The sequence below is a fragment of the Phoxinus phoxinus genome (genome assembly GCF_949152265.1).
Source record: "Phoxinus phoxinus genome assembly, chromosome: 10".
Classification (NCBI taxonomy): Eukaryota; Metazoa; Chordata; class Actinopteri; order Cypriniformes; family Leuciscidae; genus Phoxinus; species Phoxinus phoxinus.
In genome coordinates this window covers 32524963-32542553 of record NC_136885.1, presented here as the reverse complement: position 1 = coordinate 32542553, position 17591 = coordinate 32524963, and the positions used below count along the sequence as shown (strand labels likewise).

The 17591-nt window shown below is 38.5% G+C and overlaps 2 protein-coding genes across 7 annotated transcripts in view; both read right to left on the bottom strand.

Annotated features, from left to right (window-relative positions):
- Positions 1–565: 565 nt before the first annotated feature.
- On the bottom strand, positions 566–4910 carry fzd1 (frizzled class receptor 1). Its single transcript, XM_079624867.1, has one exon. It carries the CDS (start codon positions 3707–3709, stop codon positions 2090–2092), a length of 1620 nt encoding a protein of 539 aa, XP_079480993.1. The 5' UTR covers positions 3710–4910; the 3' UTR covers positions 566–2089.
- Positions 4911–8005: 3095 nt separating this feature from the next.
- cdk14 (cyclin dependent kinase 14) overlaps positions 8006–17591 on the bottom strand; it is a 180191-nt gene continuing 170605 nt past the window's right edge. For all 6 annotated transcript variants that reach the window (XM_079625391.1, XM_079625397.1, XM_079625395.1 and 3 more), the window contains one exon: positions 8006–12120. The gene's annotated coding sequence lies outside the window, so the exon portion shown is untranslated. The remainder of the gene's footprint in view (positions 12121–17591) is intronic.

The window sequence follows — 17591 nt, the reverse complement described above, 5'->3', positions numbered from 1 at the left end:
TTCTCACAGAAGCTCAAACGTGATGCGTAACACGAGAATGAACCTCATTGGTTCTCGCAGAAGCTCAAACGTGATGCGTAACACGAGAATTAACCTCATTGGTTCTCACTGAAGCTCAAACGTGATGCGTAACATGAGAATGAACCTCATTGGTTCTCGCAGAAGCTCAAACGTGATGCGTAACACGAGAATTAACCTCATTGGTTCTCGCAGAAGCTCAAACGTGATGCGTAACACGAGGATGAACCTCATTGGTTCTCGCACAAGTGAACATGCTTGAGCTTCTGTGTACCACAACTGATGTGTGAGTTGATGAATGTGAATAAAAGTCTAAATTCAATCTGTTCATCATATAAAGCAACCAAGTCTCTTCAGAATTTTTTAACTAAACCGCTCAATTCATGGATTAGTTTTACAATCTCTTTATGAACTTGTGGTAGTTGCGTAGCTGTCAATGGAGGGACAGAAAGCTCTCAGATTTCATCCAAAAAGATCTTCATTTGTGTTCTGAAGATTTCAGATTTACATTTTTGGGAAAACATAAAAGAAAATAAATCAGCCATCAAAACAAACTCACTTGCCAAAGCAAAGAAACATTTTGTACAAATGAGAAGTTTATTCTTTAAAGAAGTGAATAATATAAACTATTGTCTATAAATATAAAGGGTTTTTTGATAGTATCACAGAAGTATGAGAAAGCAGAAAATAACAGACGTCACCGGTGTAGAAAACTGTAATGCTAGAGTGATTAAATACATGTCAGATTCATGCATGACGCATCTCAACAGAACAGGAGTTATAGAGCAGGTCTCTATCAGCCAGTGCTTTACGCAATCGCCATGTGCATTTTCCTTTGGAAAAACAAAAACATTCATTTGCATGAGATATTTGCCATAAACAATCAACATTTTCTCATGATCAGTAAAGGGCATAAACAAAAGCACACGATGACGTGACAAACCATGAAGGATTATGAACAGGTTGATGTGAATTATATGTAGTGCTTGACCGATGTGGGGGTTTTAATGGCTGATGTTGATACCGATAACCAGAAATGAAATGCAGCATTACTCAAAAATCTGAAAACAAACTGCATTGTCCATCAGCACGCCTGCCGGTAGATTTTAGAGATGACAAACAGGACGAGCGGACACGGTTAGCGCTGCTGACCATCTCAAAAGGGCCAAATATCGGCCGGTTCATCGCTACACATTCGCACCAGAGAGTCGACATGCCAATTTTCACATCATATTCATGGATTAGTTGCGATACCAATAGACATTAAACTATTTGAGAAGTGCATTGCAAACACCATCCGTCCTGTTCTAGCTGTATATATCGAGGTACTTCTGTGCAAAAGAGCCATTGGAGAACACAAAGCCTTCAGAAGCATCATTACAGACTGAAGAAACACGTACATTTCTTTGAGTTAAACAAAAGTGCAGGCCTGAGCCCAATGCTGCTCCAAAATGAAAAAAGGCACTTGACTTTACATCTTAGAAACATTTTAAAACAGCCTGAGATTGCTGCTCTCCGAGCCAGACCAGATTGGGAGACCAGCAAACCAGTTCGTGCTGGGTCAAGCAGATTTTCCAGCACACATCAACCATGAGCGCTGTTTTTGTTCTCAGCCTCCATAAAACATTCCAGAACTATAATTCATCTGCACTCAGACAAATCTCAGTCACAAAGCTTTAATTTAAAGCTCAATTCTTTCCATGATATGCAGCCGTAAGTGCTGGGTGCACAATTCACACACATTATTATTATATCTGCATTATTTGCATGTAAAAAAAGCAGTTTGAATATTTGCCCGTGGAAACACTGATGTCGATAAAAAAAGACACAGTTTTACATACAGGCTTAAAAAACAGATCCCCACCCAGAACATTCCAAGAGAAAAGGCATAAATAATCTCCAAAACAATGCGGTCTGTCCAAAAAAAGTTCCTTTGATTAAAAAAAGAACATCCACGTGAGATTTAAATACAAATATATACTTACAAAAAAAATCACAATGTTTATGTACATCTGTTTAAACAGTTGTTTTTCCATCAGAAAAAAAGTGACGGATAAAAAAAAGCAGTTCGTCACACTGTTGTTTCTCCATGTTTGCTGTTTGCCAGTCTCGTGTAGAACTTTCTCCATGAATTCAGCGTCTTTCCGGACCATATCCAGAATCCAGATGTGATTCCCACAATCAGTGTCATCAGGTACTTGATCATAAACACCGTGAAATCCGGGTTCATTTGCGGGTTGTGCGCGGGACACGGCACCGCGTACGTCTTGCACGACTGCGCGCTCCAGGTTTGTTCCCACTGCGCGCGAAAGGCCTGTTCGTAGAAGTAGCACGCGATCACGATGGTGGCCGGAACCGTGTACAGGACGCTGAAGATGCCGATGCGCACCATCAGCTTCTCCAGCTTCTCCGTCTTGGTGCCGTCGTGCTTCATGATGGTCCTGATGCGGAACAGAGACACGAACCCCGCCAGGAGGAACGAGGTGCCGATGAACAGGTAGACGAACAGGGGCGCGAGGACGAAGCCGCGGAGCGCGTCCACACTGTTGATGCCCACGAAGCAGACTCCGCTCAGGACATCTCCATCCACTTGACCCACCGCCAGGATGGTGATGGTCTTGATGGCCGGGACTGCCCACGCCGCCAGGTGGAAGTACTGGGAGTTCGCTTCGATGGCCTCGTGGCCCCATTTCATCCCGGCCGCGAGAAACCAGGTGAGCGCCAGAATGACCCACCAGATGGAGCTGGACATGCTGAAGAAGTACAGCATCATGAACAGAATGGTGCAGCCTTCTTTTTTGGTGCCCTGCACCACCGTCCGGAACTCATTGTCAAATTGTTCGTTGCAAACCACTTTGTCTTCTAGCAGAAACCCGGCGATGTACGCGATGGACACCATCGTGTAACACCCGGAGAGGAATATAATGGGTCTCTCCGGGTAACTGAAGCGCTTCATGTCCACCAAATAAGTCAGGACGGTGAACAAAGTGGACGCGCAGCACAAAACCGACCAAATCCCGATCCAAATCCTCGCGAACTTCTGCTCGTCCTCGCTGAAGTACATCATCCCGTGGAGTTTTTTGGGTTCGCATGGCGCGCCGCAGTTCTCCTCACCCAGAAAGTGGTAGTTGAGGTACGGCGGCACTTTTAGCGACGCCGGGCATTTAAAACGCCCCTTTTGGTTGTGGTCGGGTGTCGCTTGTGTCACATCTGGCGTCGGGTTGACGGGCGCGCTCGAGGTGTTCTGACCCACGCACAGCTCTCTGCCGTGCACCGGGAACGATTCGCACGCGAGACTCTCTGGCCACTGGAAGCCGAATTTGTTCATGAGAGCCTCGCAGCCCTGACGCGCGCGCTCACACAGCGAGCGGCACGGCGGTAGCGCTTGCTCCAGCACCGTGCACACCGGCGCGTACATGGAGCACAGGAAGAACTTGAGGTCCGGCGAGCATTGCACTTTGACGAGCGGGTAGAACTGGTGCACCTCCAGCCCCGCGTCCTCCTGGTTCATGTGGCCGAGGAGATTGGGCATAATGGTCTCGTTGTACGCGATGTCCGTGCACAGAGGGATGGAGATGGGCTGGCAGAAGCCGTGCTCGGGAATCGACATGCCGCGGTCTCCGTACTGCGCGCTCACTCCCAATATTCCAAAGGCGAGCAGGAAGAGCGCGGACGCATCGCGCGCGGCCATACTTTCCTTCTGCGGTTTGTCTCCTTTTGCGCCAGCGCTCTTCCTCCTATTGTTGATTTATCCTGTCAAACGGGCTTTTACTCCGGACAAACTTTTAGGAAAGTGCGGCGGCGCCCCAGACGCTGCTCCTCGGATTACGGAACGAGCGAAGAAAAGAAAAGCACACAAATGCCTGACAAGAATAAAGACTCGCGCTGTGTGGAGTCAGAGTTTCTGTGAGCTGTTCAAACCTGTTTCCAGGCGCCCCGCTGTCTGCTGTTCATAAGCGAAACGCGGGCGGGGTTTACGGACAGATGGCTCGTGTTAGGGAGCGTCGGGATTTCTTTCGCTTGTGGTTCGTTTTGCGTTCTTTTTACGTTCTTTTAACGTTTGTTCTTTGAGTGTATAGGGTTGTCGAAGGGAACGCATTTTATCTGCTCACTTTAGATAGAAGAACAATAAGTCAAAGAGAATGCTGCTATTTGTCTTGTCAACTTTTGCTTATATATGCTGCATATATATGCTGCATTGTTGCCTTTGTTTTGCTCATGGGGTTTAAAAAGACACTTAATATTCTTTAATATCGATTTAAAGGATGAGATCCAAGCTTAAAGTACATTGAGCTAAATAATAACACCAATTTGCTTCATTACTAATGAACTTTCATTAGTAATGCATGCTGTCATTTGTAAAAAATATTTTTTTAAATATGATATGCGTCATTTTTAAGTCAGTTTAATGTCATTTAAGTTGAAATGACTTACACACACAAGTTGATTGTACTTAAAAATGTAATGCAGCAAGTACAAGTATTGCATCAATACTGAACGGAGTAATGATGACACATTTGACAATTGTCTTATTGCTTGCTTTACAGCTGAAATTATATTTGAACTTTGACATCACAGTCTTGACTTGATTTGACATTGTCATATGACCTCATCATGACGTTTCATGTATTGCGTTACACTGTGCGCATCACTGGTTGATTGTTGATGAAACATTGAAAATACATTAACAAAATCTCAATCCCAAACACAGCTTTGTTTTCATTTCCATCGAATAAAAATGGCTACGGTACACAATGATAACAAGTATAAATTATGCTTATTATAGATATAGTAATTTTAGACTGTATAGATAATTTACATTTTCATACAAACATGTATTTTATACAATAAATGTAACAATTGCTGCCTGGGAAGTTATTAAAATCACTTTATAAATTGTGGCATTATACTCATTAGTGCAGATTTTTACAGAAGCTCTTAAAAACATTTGCAATTTTGTTTTGAAAAGAACTGATGAATGGTCCCTTCAATGCAATGAAGGTCACTTAGGATAAAAGCATCTGCTAAATGCATATTGTACATGACATAAAGCTGTGAAATGTTTTTACCGTATACACACACACAGCCAATAATTATAGACTACTGACCATCTGCATACTTCTAAAAGTCAGCGAACACGATCAGCTTGCAGTGTACAAAAACAGAGACGGCCCCTAAGCTGAAGCTCAGACTGCTGTCTTCCTATTGGTCACTGTGTGTGTCTGTAAGAGAAATGAGAGGAACATGATTTGCTATGACAGGGGAATGTAAAGACAGCCTTCACTAAGAGTCTGGATACTGGCTGGAATACAAAACAACTTTTGCATGAGTAAATATTCATTTTCCATTTTGTATGATAACATGCAAGAAATGCTGAACCAGTTCTGTCGCTCATAATGGACCTTCATTTGTGCACAATTCAGAGAGCTAAACCCAATATATAATAGAAGAAAAGGTTCTATAAACCTTAAAAGCTTCTGTCAGTCACTTCATATATAGAACCTTTTAGGGGTTCCTATCATGGGATAATTTTATGGATTTAGTTTTAATTGATTTGTTTAGTTTTAATTCACTTTAATTTTAATTCAATTTTATGAATTGAGCAGCTTGTTTATCACTAGAGGAAACATTTAAATAACCTGTTAAACATGAAAGTATTATGCAATACAGCAGAACCTTTTTGGCATAAAGGGCTCTTTAAAGTTGAGTCAAGAACTAGTGTTCTCGATGTAAACTCACTGATAATGTCTGTGAACCTTTTCCTCTCAGTCCTTGAGTTCCTCGTTTGACTTAACCAGCTATTCAAAAAGACATTTTCTTTCTTATTGTTTTGATATCATTGTTACACACCAACGTCTACAGCAGACCTGGGCATTGTACGGCCCCCGGGCCACATCAGGCCCTCTGGCTATCCTTGACCGGCCCACGTAATGTAATTGGTAAATAAAAGTCCGTAATTTTTTTTATTTTCTCAATATATAACAAATTAGATATTGAGTGTGTACATCATGAATCAATGTTCCAAACCGTGTTTGTGTCTTATCCTGAATCACTATGGTACACCTATAATCAGTGTTTATATTCGGACTATTTTAGGCCGGTCGAGTCGGCACCGCTGCAGAGTAACACTGTCCCTGAGTGACTCGTCATAGACATGAGAGAAGTAGTTCCGGCTGCAATGTTCTTCCGCAATACGCATGCAGTTCTGTTTAATAACCGCTAGAGTGCCAAAAGTTATGGACTGCTGTCAAGGCAACTGATTTTGTTTATTTTATTTACGTCAGTCACAGTGTGTGTGACATGCACCTTCACTCAACTGTATTCGCGCTCATGCAGGACAGCGTTCAAGAAATGCGAGTTTACCGTTAGCCCTTAAACATGTCAGCTAAAAAAAGAAAGTTTTTGTGAATGTTAATTAAATAGTTATATAATTGTGTGTTGTGTTAATTTAATGAATTTCATTTACTGTTTTTCTTTTTTGAGAGAGATGTAATATATTGGGCAGAACTGAGTTAAGTGTATTGGTCCGGCCCTCTATAACCGCCCCAGTTTCTCATGTGGCCCCTTGGGCAAATTAATTGCCCACCCCTGGTCTACAGTGAACACGAGCGCATCATCCTGTGCCACCAAGTGGCAAGCCATTGCATGTGGATTTTTATTTTACTTCAAACCAAGTTGGCCGACAGCCAGTTAGAAATGCCAAATTGCTCTGGAATATCCATCCATTCCTTCTATCCTGAAAAAAAGTTTTTTTTGGCTGTAGATAGACGTATTTGTGTTATTAGAATGTAATTTGAAGTTATGTCAAAAAATCTGATACGTAATGTATTCTTGCTATTTACTTTACTCGTTACATCAAAAAAAGTAATCTGATTACATGATACTTGAATGCGTTCCCTCTAACACTGCTTATTTCAGATGGGATGGAAAACCCCTGGAGCCAGTTGCACAGTTAAGATGTCTTAAGAACTAGTATGGCCAACTAGCAGTTAGTTAGGGGTCATCACTCATACTTCTTGGTAACAAATTAGACCAATCTACGTTTTTATGTAGCTTTAAGTTATGAAGTCTAACAGAAACAATTTGATGAATAACTAGTAAGAGTCTTCAGTTTATGCAACCGGTCCCTGATCGCTAGTTTTTTCACTGTCTGAAAACATCAATAGATGTAGTTTTCAGTCTGAAGTTTCTCAGAGAGGAGCATTACGGTAGAAATTTGCCCATTTTGAACATAATTAAAATAATAAGGGTAAATCAACATACTCTAGTAAATCAGAGGAAACGTGAGCGTTTGTACCTTCACCGGTTGTAGATCTGTGATGGAATCACGTCCTCATGTTCGGATATCCAAGACTCGCAAAGTTCAACGTGTATGAAGTGCTTCTCCGTCAGCTGGGCGAACGGGAACTAACTAAATGGCTTTTGCAATAAGTGAAAGTTTATTATATATTTTTTTGCATATACTCATTGGTTTGTTAAATACACAGTTGTATTACTGTATTATGTTTAATACAGTATCTCTTCAGTTAAAAACAAAAACTCATACCGTCCACTCAAGTGGAGATCTGAAAATCTCTTTGCTCTTCAAATCTTGTTTTTCGTGCCCTAAGAGCAATAAAAAGGGGTGCACTTTATTTTTACAGTATGTGTACTTACCTCAGAAAATACTGTAATATAAGGCAACTACAGGGGTTAAGGTTAGGTTCAGGGTTACCTATTATTATCCAGTTATTGTAATTACTGTAATAAGTACACAGTGGGAAACAGGACTGTAAAATAAAGTGCTACAATAAAAACAAATTGTATAATTCATGCATGAAAGGGTTAAACAAATGCAAAAGCAAAAGCCATTACTTTTTAATCTCAGTTTGTTAATATAGTTAAAACTAGTTGAGATTAGTCACATGCCAAAGCCATCCTCTATTTAAATCAATGCACAGATCTCCAAAATCATCACTTATGTGGTTCAATTGTGAAAAGGGTGGTTGGTTTGAAGCATTAATAAACTTTATTTATTTCAGGTAAAACAACGATAAACAACATTTACAGAAGGACATTACATCTTCCATAACATTACATACAGTTTCTAACAAATAATGCAATTACTACTCTAATATATTCTACGTTTCGTTTGTTATAAAGTGACCAGTTACACTTCTAGGTTCCAGAACTGTTTGTCAAAATTCTGCATTATTTCAGTGCATCTTACAAAAAGAACAAAATATATAGGCAAGTGAAGCAAAAACACAGATTCAGTGTTCAGCACAGCGGGATGCAATGTCCAACCTCGACGCCTTTTCCCCAACCAGTATATATATATATATACGGAATATGAATTAGTCAAGACCGTTGAAGCGTCACACTGGCGTCTCGACCCCTCGTCATATACTATATACAGCCTAGTATATAACAAAGATTACAAAAAAGATTAAATATTCACAGATGAATTAAAGATTCAGTGAATAGCATGGTATTGACAGCACATTCCATAGCATGTCCAATAGAGCAAACCGGGAATCTAAAGCTGTTCCCTTTTCATGGTAGATTTACACATTTATATATATATATATCGATTTAATAACCAACTTTGAAGCAAGCGCCAATGATTATGCAAACATGATGTCTTCTTTTTTCGTTTGTGATTTGTGTGTTCGTCACAGTGCTAAATGTGCAATAATATTATTATTACTTCTATTTTCTCCATTCCAAGTCTCATACGTTTTTCTCGCCCAGCACAAAAAAAGGAGAAACTCTACGCACCTAAAATACAGCATGTGGTTTTGCATGCAAGGCTGTGTCTGCCACAAAGGCAGGAGGAGCTCTTACATGTTTAAAGCACGCACGTTGCATGGAAAATTATTATTGGGCTGCTAATACTGGCTGGAATCCAGTGATGTCGCAACAGGTGTGGAGACGTTAATGTGGCCCCGTTACGCTGGCTTCTGACAGAATTACAGCTCTCTTTAAAACAGTCTCTTCACTTCAGCAGGTTACTCTGAAAATATGGATGAGACGAAGTTCCAAGTATAAACCGGTTAGTTGAATAAAACCACGTTCACACTGCAGATTAAAAAGGGTGTCACTCCACTTCTGAGTCATTGGATTCACTCCGTCGTATTTTAGTGCATAATTCCTTCAGTGAATTGGGAGCAAAAATACATTAAAATATGTTCAGCTCCTAACATTTCTTTAGTCAGCTGAAAGCAAACAGGTTTGACTCCATGTTTCTTGTTTACAGCCATGACACACCGAAATGTTGCTGCGATTATCAACATATCAACCATTTCGAATTCCAGAGCGACTCGATACCGACTGATACTTAGGCTGTGCGGTGTGTATGTGGCCTTACCAAATGTACAGGTGCAGAAATGTGACCTTATTAGCTGGAATGTTGCACAAATATGTTGAAAAGTGCATTCGCAGTAGGCGACGACCTTTTAAATCCCATAAACACCATTGCTCTTTAACTAATACTCTGACCGTTAGTCACACTATTATGACTAAAGCTGACTCAAGAAGTACAAATATGAATAATATAATAAAAATTGATCATGTCTGGACTTGTACTGTATAATAACTGATAATGTGTCACTGGACATGCACGTCTGCACACATTCCATCCGCTTTCGACCTATTAAACAATCTGTCTAGACAAGGTGATGTCTCCAATGGCATTACTGTACAAATCTGAACTCATTTTACTTCTTCATTCGAACCATGTTAACAGTGCAGGGCCAAAAGATTGCTATTGTTCAATTAGCTCTTGTTTTACAATATACTGACAGAAAGAGAAAATACCGTAGTCAAATGTAGATGATCTCATTATGTTGCTCACTTGATCAAACCAAACTGTACGGACATGAACAGGAAGAGCAGTATCAGTATTGTGCGCTGGCGTTCTGAGAACTGCGATCAGAAACGCAGGCTGAGAGAGTAGTGCACTTTGGGAAATCTTACGTCTTGAGAAATGCATTAGCTTCAGCAATAATCTGAAACTTTAAGTGGCTGTTCAAACACAACGCATTCTTGCTGTTAAAAACAGCTGGATATAGTGGAATAGAAATGGTATTCTGGGTCAATTTGACCCACAATACTTTTTTTGTGGGTCAGAAATTCTGAGCTGTCAGAAATACTGATAAAGCAGGATTTTTTCTTGAATTTGCGTGACTATTTCTCATTTAGGGTCATGCAAAGTTTCGACACTTTGAGGTGTTGTGGAATGTGCATACACAATTTCTATTACGGTTGTGATGTTTTCAATTTTAAACAGATTTTAAGGTTAAAGTCAGGTGCACAGACCCAAAATAAAAAGGTCCTCAACTACATCTGAGGGTATATACATTTACATGTATGCATTTGGCAGACGCTTTTATTCAAAGAAATGTACATTGCCATAAAGGTGTAACTTCTTATCAGTTCATGCATGCTAATTTAGCTGGGAGTCGAACCATGATCTTGCCATTGCTAGCGCCATGCTCTACTGTTTGAGCTTTGGGAATATGCGATAGCATATGTAAGCAGATGCATATGTAAAATAACGTGATCATCAACATTAAACAGCATATAAATCAAAACTGCCTAAAGTTACAGAATGAAATATCGACCCAGGTAATGATTGTGAAGCTTTGAGGGTGTTGATGGACTCGATCTAACTTACACCATATATGTTTTAATCATCGTTCTGAATCCCATCTGGAAGTAGACTAGGACAAAAATGTAATTTTCTCAGATTTATACATCAATATATTCTGGGGGCCATGACACTTTTGTGAAAATTATCAACTTTTTTTCAAAAACACCGGCGGGGAAAGAGTTCAAATGTATTTTTTACAAATAATATTCACATTTTGTGGAAAAAAATACAGTTTATCATGGTTACTTTTAAGTTTTTTGAAATGTTTGGAGAAGTATTAATGCTAAAGATTTACTGTTAGATATACTGTTTTAGATTTTATTTATTGTATTATTATTTAAATTTTTTTCATAGAGTGATTGTTGGTGAATTCCATTAGGGCAAATTTGAACCGGAACATAATGATGGTACCCATAATTTTAACAATACAGGCGTTTAACTTGACATATCTTAAATTGAAAGCTAAATCATTCCTTTAGTTAAAAAAGTAGAGCAACGTCAAGATCATGGGTTCCAATCTCAGGGAATGCATGAACACATTAAATGTATACTTTAAATGCAATGCAAGCTGGATAAAAGCATCTACAAAGTGCATAAATGTTCGCTCAACGCTCATGCAATGAGATACATGTCCATCTAGCACAGACATACGATTCACACCAAAAAATGAAAGAATTCGAGAACAAGTCCTGTGTGAACATCCTTTAACAGTTCAAAGTAATGCTTCGGGTAATTTGAATGATCATTTAGCAAGTGCAATTCATTATAAGATTGTCATGGGCCTTCGGAAGGAACAGCGAACACAGAGTGATTCCCAAACGCGGACGACCGTCTTTCTTTCTCATGCACAGTAGCACCAGTGCAAGCGTATTGCCTGTGTTTCACACTCGTTTAAACACACACGCAGACGTACACCGAGACTCAAGGACGTGTTTATCCGCCTGGATGATGATTAGTGATGGTGTTAATTGCTTTAGCGCAGTCCCTGCAGTGAGTCAATGTGCACCATCAGGCTGCTACCGCAATATCCTTATTACCGTCACCGTTATTGGGTGCGCAGCGGGATCGTGCCATAGCCATCAATGTGGAAGATTGCAGGGGACGTGCGAAATGCCATCAGTGACTTCCTAATGGGCATTTGGTTTGTTCTCTTAGATAGACATGTATATTTAACTGTACAAACATACATACATTCGTACATAGGTAGCTACACACACAAACAGTTCGTATTAATTGCCTTTTGAGGTCTGATGTTAACGAACGTCGTTCGCATGCCGTCGATGTGGGAATGTTACCATTCCTGATGGTAAAACTGGACTCGACTGGATTCACGCTGCCTCGTTTGCTCTCAGTCCCGCATGGACGGTCAAATCAGCCGAAAATTAAATAATTTAAATAAACATGACGAGTCATTCCCATCTCATTTTCTTCTTTGTCCTTTTCCCATCTTGACAGCTGACAGCGTCAACCTGCAAAAAAAAAAAGAGAGAGAAAACTTCAGCGACAGTCCTGATGTGCACTTTTAGTAGCGGTGAGTCAGAAATCTCACTTCAGCAGCTTTACATACACCAAACTTTACAGTTTTATCTATATTCTGAAGGTTTCTTCATACATGAAATGTGTTTATATTCTGGCTGTTGACAGTATATTCTGATTTATTGAGAGATCCAAATCCACCTCTGTAAAAACCTTCAACAAAACCAAACATGAATTTTGATCCTGGCTTCATCCAATGTGCAGATGTTTGTTCTGGAAATGTATGCAAATTAGTGCATATTTCATCAGATAATGCCTCATTTGCACCGTTAAACATTTCAGAAACTTGTAATACAAAAAAATATTATTAGCAATTCTTATCGTAATCAATCAACTGAAAAAAGTATAGTGATATCTACATTATTTTACTCTGGTGTCTCACCATAGCTTGAGTGTAACTACATTTTTAAAGCAGCTTCACAATGCTGGTTAGGAGGATGATGGGATGCAGACGAAAGTGTGTGTGTGTGTGTGTGTGTGTGTGAGGAAGGGCAGATCCGGCTCGCTTGTTTCTCTGCTAATCTTCCTTTTTTTCCCCATTGACCATACTGCTAATAAATAATGCATGCATCTCAGTGAGTCCGACCTCTCTCTCTCTCTCTCTCCCTCTCTCTCCCTCTCTCTCTCTCTCTCTCTCTCTCTGGCAGTCTGTTATTCCCTCTCCCTTTTCTACTCTCTTATTTAGAATTTTCTTCCTTTCTGTGAGGCCCTTCCCCCACTTGATTTCAATCCATGTCTTTGGAAAACCATTCCTGGAGGATTCGCAAGTGTGTGTGCGCCAGAAATCAGAGATCATGGAAGGACGCTGCCTTTATCAAGAGCCCAAAGCACGTGTGTGTGTGTGTGTGTGTGTGTGTGTGTGTGTGTGTGTGTGTGTGTGTGTAGAAACCGACTGAACTTGTCCAGCTCAGAAACACACTGCCATCCTCAAACCCACACAACTACATCAGATGAGGGTTGGGCGATAAATAGATATTTATTAACAATATCAATAATAACTTTTTGAGACATTTTTGATATTTAGCCTACATCTACACTAAAGTAGGCCTACATCTACATTTCTTTTTGTAAAAAAAAAAAAAAAAAGATAAGTATAGTAGTAATTTTTTTTATTGGAGTATGTTTTACAAGAACAATACTTTCAGTCTTTCTACTTCAAAATGGCATGTTAAATTCAATGTGTTACTTGCTATTTCGTTGTAATTGATTGTGAAATGAACTAGCAATTTCAGAGTGAACATTTTTCAAATTATTTTTCAGTGTGCATGTTGCAAAATCCTCTTCTCAAAAATTATTATTAAAGAAATATCATAAAAGATATTTTTTCATCCATGTTTTCATTTACACAATATAAAAGATGTTTACAAATGTTTTGTTGCAAATTAATGATTGTCATTATATCTCCCCTGTGTTATGTCATTTGATTACATTTTAAAAGATTGATTAAACTGTTAAAGTTTTATGAATGAATTTCATTACCCTTTTAGTTGCTTAATTATTGTATATGAAGCAAATAAATAAATAAGAGGGATTATATATTTCAAGTTATATTTACATGAATTTTTGAAGTCTAACAAATATGTGCAATGCATTTCCGATATGAAAAAAAATATATGATGAAGTAGTCTTTGACAATCTCTAAATAAATATATATCCAAATGCAAAACCTAATAAAAGTAATTATGTCTGAAAATCCTCGTATAGGAAGTTATACACATCCCTATGGTTATGCATCTACAGTGGTTATAGTATTACATACAGTATGAATCAATCTGCCTTCAGTGCATTGTTTTTTAAATACTTGACTTAAACACTGCATTAATTGAAAATAATAAGATGTATAATATTATATTTTTCTAATATTTGTATTATTTTATATATAGAAATAATAATGCATAATTTATAGGCAAATATTGTCTAGTACCATAAAAATTCACTCAGAATACTAAATAATGAAGCATAAATATTACTGAAAGAAAATATAGAACATTCATTTAATTTAAAAACAAGTTACGCTTATACTGTGTTCGGTCAGTTTTGACCGCAGAGAGTTAAAAGCACAGCTCGGTTGAGGTTCATTGCTAATATGACTAATTATGGCATCAAACTTCATTTAGAAACCTTTGCGGGTTAAAAAAGGAAGTAATAACTCGAGATAAAACATTTGTTTCGCACCTCTGAGTATCATCAGATAGCAACATTCTTTTAATCACAACATTCTTTTACTTGTACGTTCATGTAAAATGTCAAAGTACATGTGCTTGCTGAGTTACATCTCGTCTGACAGGACTTGAAAGTGTTCGACAGTCAGAAATGGTCATCTATTGAATATTCCCTTTAACTCTCAAACGAATTCATTAAATGTTGAACGAGTGAATCACCCGTCCTGATCAAAAGCCCTGCGTCTGTTGTCTATCTGCACTCGCTCAGAGATGGCATGCTCATTCTTCACTGTCCAGACTGATTCATTTATTAAAAAATACATTCCAAATGCAATTCATACAGACAAAGAGTTGAATAAACCTCTATGGTCAACTAATTTAAAATTATTTTCAATATTTCAAATAGCAATTTCAAATTTCACAGAGTATTAAGTAACAAATGTCAGAGTGGTACAACTACCCTAAGATTAAATAATAATAATAATAATAATGATAATAATAAAGCAAACAAAAATCTATTAAAAATTCAGAATAATTTAAGAATATTTCAAATAATTTCAGTTTTGCTTCAAAATATTAATTATATTATTAATGTTATTTTAGTATTAATTATATACTATTTTTAAATCAACTTTTAGCATTATATTTTCAGTTTTCATTTAAATTTGAGTCATTTTGTTATGTGCTTTTGTCATTTATATTAGTTTGTTTAATACATTTAGCTTAATTTTCCATTTATTTTCATATTTATGTTTTGCTTTATTTCAGCTGTATTTGACTGAAAGAAAACAGTTTTTTTACAGCATTAGTTTTAATAAACAACACGGACATGCAGGAAATCACTTTTTTGAGTCTTCTGGAAACCTGCTCGAAAACAATCATTTTGCCATGTGGTGGCGCTAGTGAGGCAGAAATCACACACTTTAACTTAAATATGTTAATGCTGATCATGTTGCTTTTTAGATTGCAATTTGTCAAAATTCTTTAGACTATCAATCACAAAAAAACATCAAGTGACATCCATGCAAGAGGAGAAAGTTGAAGTCTCAGCAGTGTGCGTGTCAGTTCCTCAGTGAGCAGGAGAATGTCAGATGTGTTTAAGAGCGTCTCCGACTGATTTAGCAAGCACAATGCAAAAGAAGGGCTCCCACAGTCCTCTGAGAGCCGGCCAAGCAGACGGGCCCCTTCTGGGCTTCAGGCTGGTGGATGGTGACCTCTGACCTCAGCGCCCGACAGAGGCCTCGTCTCATCCAAGAGCGTGTAATGAAGTGCGTCAGACCGCCATTAAACGCCACACAGCCGAGCTGACGTTTTAATGCGCCTCTTTATGCGTCTGCGAGTGTTTGTACGTCTTAGAAAAGATTTCCAATCGCTTTAATGAACACACTTATTTTCCATTTTCTTAAAAGTGCAAATTTAATTAAAAATGTGTTCCCTGGAGGATTTAAAGTGCACTGAAAAGTTTCCAGTCATTAAAAGAGCAGGAATGGCGTGTTACGGCCGGGACTGTTCTGTTGCCATCGCGACTGAAGCACGACAGCGCTTTCCAATGACCTTGATAACTTCAACTCCAAACAGAGCGTGTGCTATGAAAGGCAATAAACTATGCTTTCTATCACCATGACGTGCACCAGTGACAGCTTTATAGTGGGGTCAGTGGATTAACCCTTTCAACTAAACAGCTTGTTAAAACTCAAGTTCTGCTAGAGACCAAACAGAGCTCAAATATAGTAACAACAGCTTCAACAAACACTCCCCCTGTCTGTCATTGGTCAGTCACACAGATAGCCCCGCCCCCAAACTCATGTGACTGGTTGAATCAGAAGTTGACATTACTTGAAATCATACTGACATCGTATGACTGTACTCATTTACTCATCCTCACGATGCTCAAGATATGATTGATTTTTCCTGTTGAACACAAAACGACGCTGCTGCTGCTTTCATAAAAATGAAAGTGAACGGTGTCAAATACCCCTTACTAACCCAACTGTAAACCCGAATAAAGTTTAAGTAAGCAGAACTAGCAGATTTTTATTTTGTACTTAAATATTTCAAGTTAAGAACAATTAAAATGTTTGAGTACACTAACTCATACAATTAACTTTAAACTTTCATGTAATCTCAATGTGAATACTTTTATTAGTATTAACTTAGTTAGCTTTAAAGGGGTGGTTGATTATGATTTGACTTTTCTAACTTTAGTTAGTGTGTAATGTTGCTGTTTGATCATAAACAACATCTGCAAAGTTACAACGCTCAAAGTTCAAAGCAAAGGAAGATATTTGCTTTTAAAGAAATTGCTTTTTAAGGACTACAACAAACGGCTGGTAGGGACTACACGACATTCCTCCCGGGTTAGTGACATCAGCAACCCTAGATTTTACATAAACCCCGCCCCCTGAACACGATTTATAGATTATCATGACAGAATATGCTAATCAATGACTAGAAGATAACTACACACAAGATAGATAAATTCATCAACTAACCGTTCAGAAATGTCCTGTTGCTTCTACATGTTGTCACTTCTTCTTGAGTCTCTCCATCATTGCCTGAATCCGGTTTGAAAAGGCTAACAGTTTTTGAAATTTTCAGTGTAATTGTGTGTGAGGTAAAAGGACACAAGCTCTCGAAACTCCGCCCCCTGTGCCGGTAGCAGCAGCTCATTTGCATTTAAAGGGACAGACAAAACGGTTCGTTTTTGCTCACCCTCAAAAAGTGACAACTTTAACATGCTATATAAAAATATCTGTGTGGTATTTTGAGCTAAAACTTCACACACACACTCTGGGGACATCAGAGATTTATTTTACATCTTGTGAAAAAGGGCATTATACCACCCCTTTAACAAGCTAATCCACTAACATACTCATTTGCTAACATATTAGCAATAGTAAGTAGTAGTAGTAGTAAGTAGTAAAATCTTTATTTATCCCTTTGTATGTTATACAGAAAAACTTGCTGTATGAAAGCAACAATATAGAGTTATTATTTGCTCTCAAATCAAGCTCATGCACCACTCGTCACCATGATGGTAACTCCTAAAACCAACATTAACAGATATTCTTCTAAATTAGCATAACAAAACATGAATCACTACTAAATCTCCCACTTAACATTAGTCTGGCACAAAAAAACCCCCATTATATTACACTTAATTTTAGCATTTACTCTCCCTTTTGAGTGCCATCGGCAAAGCATGCTGGGAAATAGACATCCCAGCCGTTTCAGTGAAACTT

What these genes read in the sequence shown, in the direction of transcription:
- fzd1 (XM_079624867.1), bottom strand. Translation starts at nt 3,709, where the DNA reads ATGGCCGCGCGCGATGCGTCCGCGCTCTTCCTGCTCGCCTTTGGAATA.